Consider the following 18,042-nt stretch of genomic DNA (forward strand, 5'->3'; position numbering starts at 1 on the left):
TTACAAGATAATCTCTTATACAGTGATGGCAGTAATGACCACACTGCTGGCTGGAGAAATATTTTCCAATGTTCATGAACGTTCTAGGAAAATGCATTCTTTACCTCTGGTTTTATCATGGTTTGTACTGGTACCTGTAAAATTGTGTTTTAACTAATCTCATGCAATGAAAATTCAGGCAACTCAATTTATCTCTATAAATACATGCTCAATAGGATATTAAAAAGTCCATCTGCTAGTCTTGCAGAGAGGATTCACTGTGACTAAAGGAAAATGCCTTCATAAATACATCAAGTAAGTGTTCGTAGAAGTGAAATTAGGAAACCACCAATTGTTCTCAGCTAGCTAGCCCCCACTTGGCAGTACACTAGACCACACTGCTTCAAGAACTGGATGATAAATTAATCGCTCTGTACTGAAGTTCACAAAACATTTAGTTTCACTGTTTAAAACTGCAGTTATAGTATATCAACAGATTGGATTTTAGGCTGCTTGTGAACCAAAACTAGGGCCTAGCTCACAGTATGAATTGTTATGTTTTCTAACTAGTTAGGCATCATGTGCCTGCAGCTATTTTTTTTATACTTGGTGAAAAGTGTGTTGTGTAGACACAGCCAAGAATGCCATGGTAACACGTCTTCACAAATAATTAAAAAAAAAAAAAGAAAGCTGGTAGAAAACCAAAAAATTACCTCTTCTAAAAATTAAGACTGAATTTTCCTATACATGTATTGTCTGATGCAAAAAATAAGGTGTCCTAGACATCATCTCTCTCCCTTAAAATACTTTACGGTGGACCGAACATCATCTTTCAGAGTAATTTCTTACCACACGCCCACATATCCACAGGTTTCCCATAAGGGTCTTTTCGTAACACCTCTGGAGAAAGGTATCCGGGAGTACCAGCAAAGCCTGTCAAAAGGCAAGGCAACTATTCTCAAAAGTTGTACATGCTCTGCAAAAATTAAGTGATTCTCTTCTCAGCCCACAAGACATTATTTCCCAAGCCATTGACCACTGACTGCATTGACCAACAAAGAACTGCTTTCTTTTTACAGTGAATCACCCAGAATGAACAATAACGAGAACACTTACATAGACTTAGCACATCCCTTTCTGCCACCACATCTGGTAGAATCAAGAGGCCAGCAAAAAAACAGCTGGTTCCCCATCTACACTAGCACTCCAGATTCAACAGTGTTATCAAGGATCTGGTGCCAGCGCAACAGAGGAAGGTTTCCAGAAAGATTAGGAGATAGCTGATGAAACGTCTTTCCCGAGTTCTGCATTGCTATAAACTGTAGCAAGACATCCAGTAGTGGGGTGCAAATACATCTGGCTCAGGGTCAAGGTCAAAAAAGTTAACAGGGTAGCGGGAGGTGTGGGAAACATTATCTGAGTGATCCCCTCAGAGATAATGAAAGACAGAAAATTCACACCATGCATGCCAAAGCCTGTTACTGTGGGGTTTTTTGGTTTTTTGAGTTGGTTTGGTTTTTTTTTTCAATCATTAGCCTAATTTAGGCTCTTTTAAAATACCTCCAAACTATAAAGATTAAGACTGGAAACATGACTTGAATGAGATTTCTGGGAGTCCATCAGCTGTCAGCTGTGAAGACTATTACCACACACAGAGTACTTCCACTGACATTTATGGGAAATTAATTAACAAAACAGAGGGGCAGCAAAGCTACAGCATTGTAGCTATAAGAAGCTACATTTAAAGAGCCCTATTCAGTCTTATGAGAGGGCAGATTTCTGAGTAAACAACATGTAGGGCTAAGATTTAAGAAAAGCTTATGTATGGAGAGGGCTCTCATTTTGAATACAGGAAAGTATAAACACTGTTCAAATTTCTTCACACCTAAGTGGAAACTCAATTCAGCCAGTGCCAGATGGTGGCAAAGTAAATGGTCTGAGATGTTCAGGATTAGCTTTCACAGGAGCACAACTGGCTGTTACTTAGTATGAAGACCACCAACTTAGGGCTCAGCCTTCTCACCACCTTTGCCATTTGTATTTCACACAGCTACGAACTTTCCACTGCAAAACTCATTTCCGTGAATTTATTCCACTTCTGGAAACCTTCTTTAAAAAGTTGACAAAAAACAATCTCTGAAGTAATCTAGCCTTTAAAATTTGTATGTTTCTCCTTCTTTATTCACTACCAGCAGTGCTACTTTCTCTTAGGAGAAATGCAGAATGTAGGTATAAATGTAGACTCTTCTTAGGACACTGTAAAGGATAAAAACTTCATGACGTGCTGTACTATTTCATTTAGTAAGTCTGTTCTTTCAAGCATCTTTGCCTAAAATAAATCTTGGGAATTCTTAAAAGGCGAAAATTTTGTGGCTTTTGTGAAGGACCACATGTCATTTCTGACATACCACACTGGGTTCCACAGAACTTATGAGAGACGGTGATAATGTATAAAGTGTATAGCTACAGAAAAAGGAAACCTTTGCCCTGCAGCTGGCAATCATTTTGGAGTGGGAGGAGGAAATGAACGAACACATTCTCTATATTTTACTGAGAACATAGCTAAAATACTTTCATGAAAAATAAGCTTGTTTTTTGCAGTCTCCTGATATGAGAGCTATGAACTGTTAAAGAGTACTATCATACAGGAAACACATCGTAAGCTCCTTTGAGAAGATGAAAAATGGATGTTCTACGTAGCTTTAAATAAAGTGATGTTTCATATGCCTTCTTGGCTGTAGTGCTCCTCATTAACATTTTTGTTTATTGTAAAGGGGAAGTAAAGTTGCCTCCACTTTCAAACTTCCCATAGATCTATAAACATTACCATGCATCACTTGAAAATAAGCTTTAAAGAAAAATAAATACAGAACTTAGCTAACTTTATCTCTTGATGAAGATACAGAATGGGTCTGAACAGAAATAATTGGTATGGTTATAATATATATGCTGAAGTTGTTTAAAGCAGCAAACACAGAAGAGTTATTATTTCGGTGAAAAAGAAAAAAACCACACTGAAATTGGCAATTTATTTATCAGGTAATTCTATAACTGGTCAGAGGGAACCCAATATGTGTGTATACTTTTCAGAGAACTATTGCCAATAGTAATAATTTGGCTAAAGCAACTTGCAAAGCTGGAAACTGTGACTGACTGTACAGTGTCTAGAAAAAACTGTGCCACCTTGCACTCCTATTTAAATAAGCATTCAGGGGCCCAAGACAAATGCTCTGCCTTGCTCAGTTCAGTGGTGCCTGTGTACATGAGATGGCATGTTACTCAGCCTAAACAGCTTACAGTCTCAAAACCCTCTTATGCAAAGATTACATATATACTTAACTTCATAAATAGTGACACAAGTCAAACCTGGACTGAAGGTTAACTATAATCCTACAACATAAAATTAATTTAATGCAGACAGATGCATCTTAAACACACAGCAGAAGAGATTACTGCTCTAAGATGTGCCCTGTGCTTTCATCATTCCCCTGCCAGACTTACAGCCTTCTCAACACCAGTCACGCAAAGATCCCAAAATAAAACGGCAGGACAAACCATGTTAGCTTAAACTGCATGAAGCTGTACATCTTTGCTAACGCACCTCCCTTTGACTCCAGAATAAAAATTCAAAGGAGCAGTCTGGTGAGATGATATGGAGAAGGTGGCAGCAAGCAGCAAGAGCAAGCAGCTGAGGGCAGGCAGCCTTCTCTTCCTGCACAGCTGGATCCAAAAGACTTAAATGTAGACAACCTACATTTAATGCAGCTCGCAAACTAATTTAGTGAAGCTACTCAAATGACTTAAGTGGTGTGTATTAGTCCCAGTTGTAGGACTGGACTTAATTTAATACGAGATGCAACTAGGACTAAATCTAGCTACCAATGAGTTAACTGCAGTCCTTCCACTGACTTCAGTGAGGGGCAACTCGTCACCTGCCTCTGTGAGTCAGCTGAGCCCGCCCAACACTCTCCCAGTACATTAAACACCTGCTAACAGGGTGGAGTGTTTCAACTAAACCCTGAAACACTTTTCTATAAACAGGCAACGAACAGGTTTGTTTTACAAACATGCAAACCAGGAAAGTATTCTGTTATACCAAAACACACGGAGCTCTAGCCAGTTTCCTGCTGAGGCATATCGTGGTTTAAGCAGAAAAGCAATCATCACACCAGAGGGCTACACTCAAAAAAAAAAAAAAAAAAAAAAACAACGAAAAAAAAAAGAGAAAAAAACCCCAACACACTGATGCAGAGCTATACTTAGAATCAGACCATGCCATGAGTCACTAAGTGCTGCAGAATCCAGTGGAACGCAGATAATCTTTTGGAAGGAAGCAAGAAAAAGTTCAAAACGTTGAGAACATTGAAGTTCATGTTTTGCGTTGTTAAAGCAGTCATAAAGATGAAGGCAGGCACTAAGACCATTACAGAAAGGTTTTGCAGAGGAAGTTCCAGAAGAGGTAGAAAACGTACTAGTCTTACCAAACACCACAAATTTAAAAACAGAGCCACATTAGACTAATTTCTTTCTATTACCTTGCTGCCAGCTTGTTCTTCTTACACATGTATTTTGGAGATGTTCTGCTCAATCTCCTTTCTACCAAGTTCTGCATGGCAGTCCTCATGATGCCACACATCTAAACCAAGTACTTCACAAGAACCAAATGACCAAAAAATAACGTGCAAGATTTTACAGGAAATTGCAACCTCCTGGGCATCACCTGCATCCATACAGATGTATTATCTACAGAAAATATCCCCTAAAGTTCATTCTGCTTTTTCTTGAGATGCTTCTTGTTTACCTGATGTTTTGTCATTGTAAGAAATCACTTGCGTTTTGTCTTATTTCTGTTCCACTCTTCTTGTACTGGCCTATTTGTTAATGTACAGGAGCAATCTCTTCTGTCTTTTGTGGATTACTGAAATCCATTTATACAAAGGCTGGGATTTGAAACAACAGGCTAGCTTATAAAGCTACCAACATATGTCCAATGGTACTGCCTGTGCATCCACATGTAGTTTTATCCTTGATTTCAAACACTCAATCTCTCAGGCCACTGCCTGCACAAAAACCTTTGTGCTTTTGTTCTAGGCGTCGACAGCAAACTCACAATCACTTTGTTTAATTTTAAACTGCACTTTCTAGCTGTTTTAAGTGAGAATAGGTAGTTGCTATAAATATTTTATTCTGTATTTTTTTCGTCCTGGGATTTACAAAACATATTTTGTCCTGTGCGTCACATCTGTTCGAAGAGGGTAGTACATGAGATAGACGCATCACATTTGTACATGCCTTATTATTTAAAACAATCAGTATTAAATCTTTTTCCACCATCTTCCTTTGGGCATCTGTTAACTGTAACAAATAATCTGCACTTAGCAGTTTGGTTTTTTTAATTAGCAAAAAAGAAAAAAAAGAAGGAATAGTTTACTGGAACTACAAAGAAACACGTAATGTTTAAGTCACTACTCCTATCCTCTTCTCATAACCTGAAGCAGAGCACTGTAGAGGACACGTAAAATACATTCCAGGTATTGATTCTGGAGACCTGGTTTACCCCATCAATTGCCACCTTCAAGAGGGCAGACACCGTCCCTTTCCAACATTTCATGAGCAGGTCTGGAGCACAGAATGAGCTCTCAGATGCACACACACGAGTTTGCTTCCATGTTCCCATACATCTTTGTCACCTTCACCATCAAGCAAGCATACAGATCCCTTACAGATGAAGATAATGTTTTCAAAATCACTGAAATGGCCGAGAAACTCCAGTTCCAACTTCAGAAGATGTTCGTAAGCTATGGATAGACAACCCTTTCCAGACAACTGTGTAAGGGTCCAGATGCTTTTAACCACCCTTTACCTTCTTGGGTTTATGCTCTCCATAATCTATTAATGTGAGATGCTTATACATGTGTTGTACATTTTTAATAAGCCAGCTTATTTTCACCTCAGTGGGTCAAAGAACAGTTTTATGAACAGTTTTACTTGCAGGTGTGAAGGGGAAGTCACCTCTAGGGCAGCAATATAAAGAGCTGGGACAGGTAACTTGTACTGTCACAGCAAGATCTGGTTGTGGATGACTCTCTACAGCCTCAGGTACTCAAAAAACTTTTTTTTTTTTTTTTTCTCCACATCACATTCCGAAGTGCTTCAGAATAAAATTTTCACCTATGTCCAGTTGACAGAGGACATGTTTTGACAACTGGACAGGTCCACTCAGCAGTGTTAACCTATAGCCTAACTCCTCAGTCATCTGAGCACCTAAGTGGAAACTCCCCATCTCCCTCCCAGGCTCTACACCCATATTTCCTTCTTCTAGATACACAAGGAAAAGTGGAGGAGAAGAGACTCATGTGCACCTAAGTCAAACTAACAGGCTGACAACAGCTAGGACAAGCCAAGAACCAGGAAACCTAAGTTTCAGGGTCAAGAAATGTCAATGGAACTTAAAACTGCATGCAACAGGGACATTTGTAAAGCTGTATTTACTAGAAGCATGAATTTTAAAATGCTCTCCCTCCATCCTACCCCATACCAATCCCGCTGCGCTGGCAAAATCCCCAGGATGAACACAGCTGTGCCAACGTAAGAGACTTTTTCCTAGATCATTTTATGTCATTTGGTAAGGTGATTTCCCCTCTGCTAGTGAAGAGGAGGCTATGAGGCAGATCTACTTCTTGTCAAAGAGAGCTCTGAGATTTGGAAGTATAGCCACAGGTCACTTTTGAAGTGTTGGGGGATATTTGTTTGTCTTTTTTTTTCTTTTTTTCTTTTTTTAAATAAATAAGGTCTGCTGCCAAGCTCTGTTTAATTTGGTTAGAATTACAGATAACATTTTTACTGGAGAAGAAGGTCTAAAGCAGGGGTCCTCAAACTACAGCTCGCGGGCCGGATACGGCGCACCAGGGTCCTCAGTCCGGCCCCCGATATTTACAGAACCCCCCCGCTCCACCACCTACCCCCTGCCGCGGGTTGGGGGGCGACCCAAGCAGCCGCAGATGACTGCCTGCCACTTCATCTGCACACCGGCCCCCTGTTTAAAAAGTTTGAGGACCCCTGGTCTAAAGTGTAGTCAGCTGTAGGGATCAAACCACGAACAAGGTATCCTTTAATGCTACATATCAAGTAATCACACAGCTGCATGTTTTACACTAGGGTAGGAGTTCGGGTGCTTTGGGAGGCCTAATGGCTATGCTGAATAAATGGTGAGGGGATAAAAAAAATTACTTACCAAACCAAGCCTGTTGCTCTCCTTGGACTTCTATAGCCAACCCAAAGTCCGCTAGTTTTACTGCTGCTCCCTTGGATTTGCTAGCTAGAAGTAAGTTCTCAGGCTTTATTCAGAGAGAGAAAAAAATTGAGATGAAAAGATAAGTAAATATATTTTATATGGGATTTCACTTTTTTTTTAATTATGGTGGTCTGGAAAAGAACAAATACTTAAAGGAGTGAAAAAGAGAAAAACCCCCTGCGTTTTCTCCATGAAATACCAAAAAATGCACTTTCCATTCCTACTTGGAAAGAAGCACCAGGCCTGTAAACAGCCGTCACAATCCCATGACAGCATGACTAAGGACAGCGTGCAGATCTACCAGAGGAGAATGGTCATATGGAGCTGCGACACCTGTTTGTGTGATAGGACAATTCAGAGACTCCTAAGAGCTCACTACTAGAAAAATGCTGCAGAAAAACCCCAAAAGAGATGTATTCTTTAATTACTAGGCTAACCTATGCAGTTTGCAGGATCAGGCATCTATAACTGTCAAACATAAACATGTTTTGCATGACAGCCTAACAACAGCAGACATATTACTGTATTTGTATTTAGAGGGCAGGCGTATTTACATTGCAAATCTTTCAGCAAAAACAGCATGCCCACTTTTTTGCTTGTAGAGAACCTATTACAAGTAAGAATGGAAGTTTGAAAAAGTTCCCACTTCTGTTATTTTTTAGGGCACGTTGGTCACATCCGAAATCAAATGCTACAGTACACTCACACAATTAAAAGGATTTGAACAAAACAATGGTGTTCATTTTACTGTTGATAACATATTCTTTTAACTTAATTTAGCAAATACATCAAATGCAAATTGTCCAAAGACAACTTTATTCTATGAACCTTAACTTTTTTTTTAAAAAAAACCTTACACAATACTGTAGAATTCAACAGGTTATTTCAGAGAACTGTGACCTCTATAGCATTTTCTTGCCATTCCTTTGTTTTCTATCTCCATTACTTTGAAAAGAAGGTTTCATTCTACATTTACAATATAACAAACCCTCACTTTCAAGGGTATTGCTGTGACTCTTCCAAAAACAATTTTTGTAGTGATCTATCACAAGACAATTCACTATATCCAGTCTGGGACTGGGGACCCAATCCTGCAAACTCTTAAGTGAGTATTTTGTTTTAAACCCAGAAGCAATCATAGTTTTCCAAGGGACTATTTATGTGATTACAGTTAATCCCATGCAGGTACAGAGCTTGGATACAATTAAAGATCATAAGCTTCTTTCAGTAAAGGCTATCTTTAATACATCTGTCAAGTATGCAGCAAAATATGCTTGAGCCTAATTAAGACCTAAACCGCTGTGATACTTCTATTAATTAACAACACAACTGGCCCTGACAAACTGTAGTTTAACGGTGGGGGTTTTTTTCCCCTCTCACCAAACTGTAAAGGAACATTTTTTCAGCAATTTACAAACACCATTCTGTCACTTACCCCTTGTTGCTACGTCATAGAAAAGACAGGTTTAAAAACCTTTCATCAATAGTTACTTGATGAATCTTCTAATTCCACATGTTCTTAAAATTGAGATTAAGGTCTCTTAGAACAAAATACAATCTTTATATTCACTTAAATGATCAGAAACCACTTTGACTACATTATGTCAAACACCGACTGAATAGCTTGAGGACTCTTCTTTACTTCATCAACACCAATTTAAGCAATGTCACACTGCCTGTCAGTTAACTACGCTGATTGCAACGTACAGGCACTCAGTTCTTGAAGGTTTCCCATCAGAGCGAGAGAAGTTTACAGTAATTACTGCCCGAAATGCACTTCTATAAACCTCTTAAAGCAATGGATGATCCTACTCAGTTGTGACCTTCAGCAAGCCAAAAGCAGTGAAATGCTTCACCCTCTTGGTTGAAACACAAGCACTAACCTACCAAGCACACCATTTTGAAACATGTGATGCCATTCAAAATTTCCATTCAAAAGTTTTGTGCTGCTGGGTTTTTTCTGGTTTGTTCGCCCGCCTTGGGATATTTTTTTTTCATTACAGTACATGTCCTTACCATGCCAATCAAAGTGCTCTGCAGAAATACCATTGTCATAGGTGAGTATGTTTCAACAGAAGCTGAAGCAGATTTCCTGATTTACTCATATGCCAAAGCCAACAGCCTTTTGGGCAATGCTGTGTGGGACTATGCACTCAAACAACATGCAGCTGTCATTTCAGGATGACGAGCGGCATACTGGATAATTATCATGCATTAATGTAGAATGACTGCAATTACTTGGAAAACATTAACAGCCTAGTGTGGGCCCCTCAGGACTCGTACTTTGGATTCAATAGTGTCACCTTGTGTTACCAGCAGACTGGCTGCAGTCAAGCATGTAGAATGGCAGTATTAACTACTAAAATTACTTAAAATAATGTGATTTATGCCTTATTTTTCCAAAGGTCTTTGGTTCTTCGAGATCAAGTACTTAAGCCTCTGTGTACTCTTCCTTGAATATAACTAGAGCATTCACTTTGGGGGTGTGGGGGAATGCAAAAAGGTCATAATCGTAAGAGTTTCACAAAAGCAGCAATGCTGCTGACTTCCAAGATCTAGAATAACTATACGGAAGTGCACTTCTACCATCTGTTAAAGACAAACTGCCACTAACAGGTTAATTTCTTTCTGGAAAAAAAAAGATTTTTTTTTTTTCCCTAGGATCCACCACCATTCTGACTTACACTAAGGATTACAAATGGAGCAGCAACAAGCACTTCTGCAGGTCATAAGAGGCTGCAAAAGCTTCTCTATTTGCTACTAAATTACGCTAAAAGAGAAGTTAAATAAAGTAAGATTGCCCAAAATCTCCTCTTCTTGCTCCCCTGCCCACCCCCAACCACGTCATCAAATTGTGGTCTGAGTCATCGGGAAAAAAATCCATCAAGTTTTGCAGTTTAAGGATCCTTGCTAGGACACAACCATCTTCTACATGTCTTGTAGACATGGTCCTGGGCCTCGGCATCTTCTTTTCAGTATGGGGAGTTCTGCCAGGATTTCATCACTGTCTTTCATTTCACTCTTTGTTTTTTTTTTTCATTTGTCACAAAGTAGTAAGTGCAGAAGGATCGTTTTCTGCCTCCTGAAGTTTTCACTTTCAGAAATGAAACTGGGTACTACAGCTTGGCAGAAACAGTTTTTCTCACACCGTTTTTCCAATTCATCCTGGATTTACCAGAGTAAGAAATCCACACATGGTTTGGAGCAGGGAACATCTGGATTTAATGCATTTCCAAAGAAAAGGTTAGTTTGTGTGAATGTATGAAAAGCACTAGAGAGCATTCCTTATTCTTTCAGCTTGCACAGCCAGAATCCTTTTTTTTTTTTTTTTTTTTTAATTATTTTTCATGCTAGAAGCATAGTACTGCATGTTCAGTGAGGACAGGAATCGCTGGAGCAGCTGGACAAATCTGACATCCTTTCATTTAAACTTGTTGCATGTTATCTGGCTGCCATGGAATTTTTATGGATTGGAGAGACTTGTCAGTCTCTTGTTGTTCAACCGCAACACAGGAAAATCCAGAAGCACAAAGTCCGTAGAGAGTTTTGTGTATCTGTCTCTGAAATCCATCATGCTCTCTGAGCTTTCAGAGCGTAACCCTTTATGTTCCAATAGGACAACAATAGAGACAACGATAGGACAACAAATTCAGACAATGACAGTTGTTTCCTTGGGAGTGAAGGATGGCAAAAAAGATGACGCCATTTTGATTCCAATGTTATTACTAATGATAACCACTAAAAAGCTCCTATCCTGGGAGGAAATTCCTGCTCCCCATAACTCACTCAGAAAGGAAAGTAAGAGACAAAGAAGCTGTGCCAGAAGGAATTAGTGTGTTTCACTGCCTTAGCCCACATACTGTTTTTTCTCTGCCTCTGTAAAGGATCTGACATTTCAGATGGTGCACTTCCATTTGATTTCAAAATAAAGTCTTCTTTCACCTGAGGATCCTGAAGTCCAAGTACCCAAATTAAGTCCTCTCCTTTATCCACAAGGATACTTTACTACCAGCTTTGAGACGGACTTGTCTCTCTGAGCTTCCCAGTAAAAGAAAAATGATCTCTGCTCGTTTCCTTCAGTGCTTTAAATGCAGAGAGCATTTCTGCAGCTGACATCTCCAGCCATGTGGACATATAGATGGTTAAGAAAGAGATAATGCTCTTCTCAACACAAGAGCTTTCTTTCTGAAGCCTCTATCCCGACGCTACTGTTTGTCCGGAAGGAACTTGACTCCCTCAGGTGATCTTGGTGAGAAAACTGTAGAAATTCCCACTTTCTAAAGATGTGCTGTAGCCCAGTCATCATCTGGAGGACAGAGAGGTCTTTGTGCCAGCAATCTAACAGCAGCTGGCCTTTTGTCACTAAAATGCATGACATGCAAATGCTAGCGTGCTTCCCAGAAGCACTCCAAGTTACGCTGATGTGAGATGGAAAGTTCCCCCCACGCCCTGCCCCAGAAGCCCTGTATGACAAGAGAGAAGAATTGTGTATTCAATGAATACACCAAATGCTCGAAAAGCGACTGCTGTTCTCCCTGGTACCCACAGCAGGTGCCAGCTGACTGGCGGCTGTCTTCGCAGCCCAGATCTGGCCAGCTAGGTGTTGGCAAGCCTTTAGCAGATTTTCTCCAGTGAATGCTAGCAGTTCATTCTTGTGCACAGGTGAAGGAGGGGGGGAAAAAAGGGAGGGGGACAGAAACCCGTTTACATGTCCACTGATCAAGGCTCTGTTGCGCTAGGGTTGGCTGCTCTCCGCTGTGGCACGGCGCGGCGGAGGCTGCAGCGGCTCCGGCTAGGAGGGCTCGGCGGGGCAGCAGCACTCACCTTGAGGTCGCGATGGACTACGCCCATCTGATGGCAGTGTAGCACAGCCTCCAGGATCTGCTGAATGCAATGACTGCATGCAAACACCAGGGGCGCGTGTTAGTTCCAAGCGTGCACCGCCCGCCCGCACGCCCGCAGCCAGGCACGGGGCGGCGGCGCGGGGCCGGCGGCAGCAGCGGGGCGGGGGCGGCGGGGCCGGGGCCGGGGCCGGGCCGTGCCGTACCGTGCCGTGCCGGGATCCCCGCTCCGCCCCGCGCCACCGCCCCGCGCCGCTCAGAGCACGACGGCCTCAGGCTGCGCCGCTGCGGGACCCCGCACGGCAAGGGGCCAGCCTCGCAGGCATGCCTCAGCTCGGCTGCCTTCTTTGCTTGCAATTTAAGTTATTATGGTTTTTAATGCGAATTTTGTAAAAGGAAAACTGTCGTGAAAGCACATGGATTTTGCCAATAATTCGCCGATGAGGTTGTATTCAATCTTTGGCACCCTCTGCACTTTCCCCTCCTGTCATTACTGACAGCTCTCTCAGAGGCATTACAAATTGTTGCGGCCATCAATGTAAGGAAAAACCCCGCTCCAAGGCCAAGCGAGGTGTTTTAGGTAAATCATTAACTTCTCGCGGTCCAATTCAGCCCGCAATTAGCATCACTTGCCTGAGGGTTCGTCATACTCTAATGCAGCAGTGTGCGACCGGTTGTTCTGCTACTGCAACCCAGGGTCTCAGAACAGAAGTGGCGTTTAAATCTGCAAGCTGACATACATCACAGCCAAAGTTCACCTCCATGTGCGTACACAGCGATACATGGACAACCTTAATAGAATACCAGACACGTTCGATCGACAGCATGGGATAAATCCAGCGCCTTGGAAGGAGACAGGTTTTTTGGCAACCATTCCCCCTTTTGCCATGATGTATATTAGGCCTGTAGACTTGCAAACTGGAAAGAGGCATCATGCATTATTTGTTCGTCTAGTTGTTTTGAGGGTGAGTAGGATAGGCAAGGGAACATCGCAGACAACCCACCCTCTGCCCCTACCCAGCGGAAAAAAAAACCCCAAACTCTTACATCCAATTGATGGGCACCAGATACTGACCTTCAGGTCTCTGTGAACTATGCCATTTAGATGACAATGATTAACACTTTCTAGAATCTGCTGTATACAATGACTGCAAAGATACAAGGGCAGAATGGAAGGGAGAACATTTTAAAGGCACATAATCACATTAAATACAAAATAAAATAAAACTCAAAAAAAAAAAAAAAAGAACAAAAACAGTATTACACCTCCTGACAAGTCTTGATTGCACACTGAACTGGAACAAAACAATGTTGAATATAGAGATATTTCCAGCTCTAACACATCCAAAAACAAAACCGAAAAACCCAAAACCAAAACAAAACAAAAAGAAAAAAAGAAAAGAAAAAAACCCAAACAAACCAAGAAAGACATTTGACATGGAACGTATGACACCTATGAAACAGAATTATTAGATAGTATTTTCATTCAGCAGCATGGAAGCTTTTTCCAGTTTCCAAAAACTGCTACAGGAAAAATAAAGTTAAGGCAATAAAACAATTAGTGATATATTTTGGTTTTTTAAATTTTTTACAGTGAAGTTAGCATTCCAATGAGTACTGAAACAAGAAAATGCTCAGAAATTAAATGGTATACAGAAAACAAATTAAACAAAAAAAGTCAAAAGCCAAGGAAAAGCAAAACATTTCTCATTTTGAATCTAATGGTTTCTTAAAAATTATTAGTAGAATAAAAGCCAAGTCATTCAAAAAGGTGGCATGCATTTTCATTTAAAATATCATCAAGTGCTAGTTTAGGAGTCACTCATGAAATGGAAATCCACATTAAAATGTAAACAAATGTTTTATTTTGGTGCTTTAAATGATTTAATTAGCACCTATTTTTCCATGCCCAGGTTTGCAAGTTTTGGCCAGCCTACAATGCCAAAAAGCACAACTACAGTATTCATGTTTTAGAGCACTGGAACTTTTTTAGATGTTTTTTGGCACCACAAGAGCTTATAAATTTGTTTTTAAAGATATCCTTGTGGCAGGAGTTAGTGACTGTAAGTAACACACAGCAGTCAAGGGCCAAGGATTTGATACAGCTCATCCAAAATGTTTTTGACCATGGAATTCAGAAGGAATGGTCATAAATCAGTAACCGGAGCCCAAGCCTGAAAACCCTTTCTTATGCAAGTAGTACACAACTCACTGAAACTGACTGCTTGTATGAGTAAAGACTACTTGCATGAGTAAGGGCTTGCAGGAACAGAGCAGTGTTACAGTCTCAACATATGCATCTGTCAAGTCCATTAACTATTTCTATAGGGATACACACACACACACGCACTATATATATAGATATATATATACACACACACACATGAATATATATATATATAAAAATACAGAGATGCATGGTAACGACATATTCCACATATTTGGTCACCTTTTTACTGAATATATAAAGTGCATATATATATCCTATATATATATATACACACACATGCAGAGCCCCTTCCAATATGTCATAACTTTAGAACAGAAAAAAATCATTGCAATTTTTCTTTTGAAATCACAACTATCTCAAAAACACACAATGACACCATATGCTGGCCTTTGGCATCAATATTAGAAAATTTGATAGAATCACAGCAGGCAAAAAGTAATTCAAATTTTTTTTTAAACATAGCTCCTCTCCTTCTACCCCACCTAAAGTACTGATTCTGTTCTCTTCTGCAGTGTGTTTTTCTAGGTGTTCCACATTTCAAGGCTTAAAAGTGATGATATTTCTACCATTCCTACAGAAGTTAGTAAGAGCAATAAACAGTGGAAGCTTCCTAATAGTCAGGGTAAGTTCCTTGTTCATTATTATCCTACTTCTGTTGTTTGGGGCACTTAATGCTTTCAGGTCATCTGCCAATTAATTCCTAATGTGAAAGAGTAACTGAAAATTATATTCACTAAAAACATGCGGTGGTGTGTGACTATGGACACACAAAATCATGAGGCTTCTTTTAATTTATTTTGAGATAAATTTTCTGTTGAGAGTGTAGTGGTAGAACATATTTTCTTTAAAGTAATTGACCACAATGTTTAAGATTCGTAATTATAAAAGAATATTTAAGATTTATTATTGTATGAGGGCAAACAGATTGAGATGAAAAAATGGCCCTGATACTTTATGTCAGCATGCAAATTATGATAATCGTCAACTTATTCTTCAAGTTTTTCAACAAGCACTTGCAGAAAATTGCTGGAGATTTTGTATTTGAGCTCAGACTATGAGATGCACAGTATAATTGCTTATTGATGAAACACAGCAAAAATGTTTAAATATAAAAAGGAAATTAGTACTTCTGGACTGAGAACAAAAATTATACTTAATGTAAAATTCTTTCAAGACCAACATGTATCTCAAACTTTGATCAGCCAGTGTAATAATCCCTAACTGATAGAGCTGAAATGTTATGTCCAGTTTGCAGAGGAGAAAACTGGGTAATATTTTAAATACTTCACAAGTTTACTTTAACAAACTGAGGTCCAGTTTTGGCTTTTTCAGATCAGCAGACGTCAAGACTTCATACGAGTTCTCTACCACAGAGTCATGAGCTCAAAACACCAAATAGTGCCCTTCCAAGGCAAAGAGAACTCTATGAGAAATCCTAGAGTCTCACAGACTGTGCTAGCCAAACTGATGCCAAACACCATGAGAGATTTAAGTAACTATCCTAGAATTATTAAAGGTGACATTAGAAAAACAAGTGACTTACCTGGCATCTGCTTCACTATAATATTCTCTTGCGACTATATCTTCAAACAATTCACCCCCAGTGACTCTGTTAGAAAAAGCAAGATGAGAAAGGAGATTTCAGAAGTGAAAATGTGTACCTTAAATTAACTTGACAGGGAGAAGTCAGAGAAGAATAACTGAAATATTTGTACAGAAATGCAAGAGGTCTTGACCAGCAAGGTGAAGGAGCTGAAGTGGAAGGTTTGTCCATCCAAATCATTGTGTGAATAAGGAGGATGCAGTGGAAGAGCAATGATAATGAAAAAATAAAGGCAAAGAGCAGCAGCTTATTGGGCAAGATGCCATACATCAGTTAAGGATGTCAAAAGTAACGATAAAACTACAAGAATAAAGGGAACTGATCAACCAGGAAAATTGTGGATCAAGTTCAGAACAGTTCAGGATCAACTGAGAACTGTAACCTAAGACAGACGTAAGAAAGGAAAATACAATAATGCCAAAAAGGGAAAAAGGCCTTTATGGGTAGGTCAAAACACAACAGAGGGGTACCCATCTGCCAGGGTGGCTTGCTTTTTGTGCTTTTGCTAGAAAGATTACTCAGTTGGAAGGAGAGCATCAGGAGAAGCAAGACTACCTTAATCAGTTCAATGGCAGATTTTTTTTTCCTAGGTAATTTTCAGTTACCTTTGTCAAGAAAGTAGGAATAGGTTAGTGAAAGCTCCACAAAATATTTTAAGAAGCTTCAATAGTATAAGGGAAGAACTGTATGATCCAGAGGACCTTTAACAGAAGCAACTGTGCCTGGTTGCATACTCACTGTACAACCAGTGGTTTAATAGTAGGAAGTAGTAAAAAGAAAGAAAGCTGTGCTGTTAAACCCCAAAGATGACAGTCCAGAATGAGTCACCAGCAGGATGCTACCACAGTCTTGGAATGCATGTGAAATAAGGTGGCAGCAATGTCCTTACATACAGCAGTGAACCCCCTCCTCATATTGTACACAGTTCTGGTAATGTACCTTCAGAAAAGGTAACTGAAACAGCAATATGGGCAGAAAAATTGCTACTAGGCTGTCCTTTCACTTACTCATCATACCTTCTTGGAGAAGCAGTCAGTTTAGCTTGGCAAAACAAAGTTTAAGAGGGATGAAAAGAAATACTGAAGATAAAGAGCATTAACCATCTTCTCCATAGAGGAGAGCTGTAAGGGACAATATTGGTACAATAATAAATAAGCATATGATACCTGTGAATAAATACAAGGTTAAAATCATGCAGAGTTTTCTAACCACCATAAACCTGGTGTAATTATATGGTTTTTGGTAAAGTAACTGAGACAGGCACTCTAGTTTTAAGGTGAAGATTGATGAGCTTTTAGATGAAATCATAGAACTTGGCTGCCTGTGTCAACAAGAGCATGGACTCAAAGAAAAAGGAAGACTTTTCCTATACTATACTCATCATTTCTCTTTTATGGAATACACTGTCATACTTTCACAGCTAAATACAAATCTTCATGTATTCATGTGCTGTACTGAATGGTTGAAAACAGATGCAAGCCTTGGAAATGCACAAAATGTGAGGTATCCAAGTGCAACAGCCTAACCAGAGCACCTAAACACATCCTCAACAGACAGGCTGCACATGTTAGTCTGATTCCTGCTTTCCAAAACCTTAATCCTACTGATATGCCCACATAAATAATTCCTAGATGGGACATCAATGTTCCTGTTTCATTACTGTTTATGAATGTAGTGAATTTTCATATAGCATATTATATTCTAAATTCCCAAACGTAAAAGCTAGTGGGCTACAAGATGCTTAAAGATCAAGATGCTTTAAAATCTATACTACAACAAATACAATTATTATTGAATACAATTAAGTTTAACAGGATTAAAAAAATAAAAAGTGAGAATACTTGGAATCTTCAGAAACTTAACATTCATTTGCAAATTGCCGTACTAACACTTATAGTGTTACAAAATTGTTCCAGTCATTCAGTCACATTCGATGATGACAGAAATGACCTGCTCAACCAGCAGCATAGCTCCTTTCTTTGAGAAAGCCAGTTAAAGAACTTTATTTTCAGGTTTCCATTTACATTTGGGTTACATCATCCTTTCTCTGAGTTATACCTCACTGACATCCCTTTCAGGTAACAGAATGCTATTT

General features: G+C 39.7%; 1 protein-coding gene across 25 annotated transcripts in view; it reads right to left on the reverse strand.

The window, feature by feature from the left end:
- The window catches only part of CAMK2D (calcium/calmodulin dependent protein kinase II delta), a 159,393-nt gene that overhangs the window by 43,390 nt on the left and 97,961 nt on the right, over window positions 1-18,042 (reverse strand). For 18 of the 25 annotated variants that reach the window (XM_037393895.1, XM_037393936.1, XM_037393917.1 and 15 more), the window contains 4 exons: window positions 15,888-15,953; window positions 13,190-13,262; window positions 7,214-7,316; window positions 829-912 (listed from right to left, as the gene is read on the reverse strand). In XM_037393895.1, the coding sequence (XP_037249792.1) occupies window positions 829-912; window positions 7,214-7,316; window positions 13,190-13,262; window positions 15,888-15,953 (326 nt within the window). Of the gene's footprint in view, window positions 1-828; window positions 913-7,213; window positions 7,317-12,097; window positions 12,171-13,189; window positions 13,263-15,887; window positions 15,954-18,042 lie in introns of all 25 variants that reach the window. The other 7 variants (XM_037393926.1, XM_037393905.1, XM_037394025.1 and 4 more) reach the window with 1 other exon arrangement.

Source organism: Falco rusticolus, chromosome 1 (assembly GCF_015220075.1).
Source record: "Falco rusticolus isolate bFalRus1 chromosome 1, bFalRus1.pri, whole genome shotgun sequence".
Lineage (NCBI taxonomy): Eukaryota > Metazoa > Chordata > Aves > Falconiformes > Falconidae > Falco > Falco rusticolus.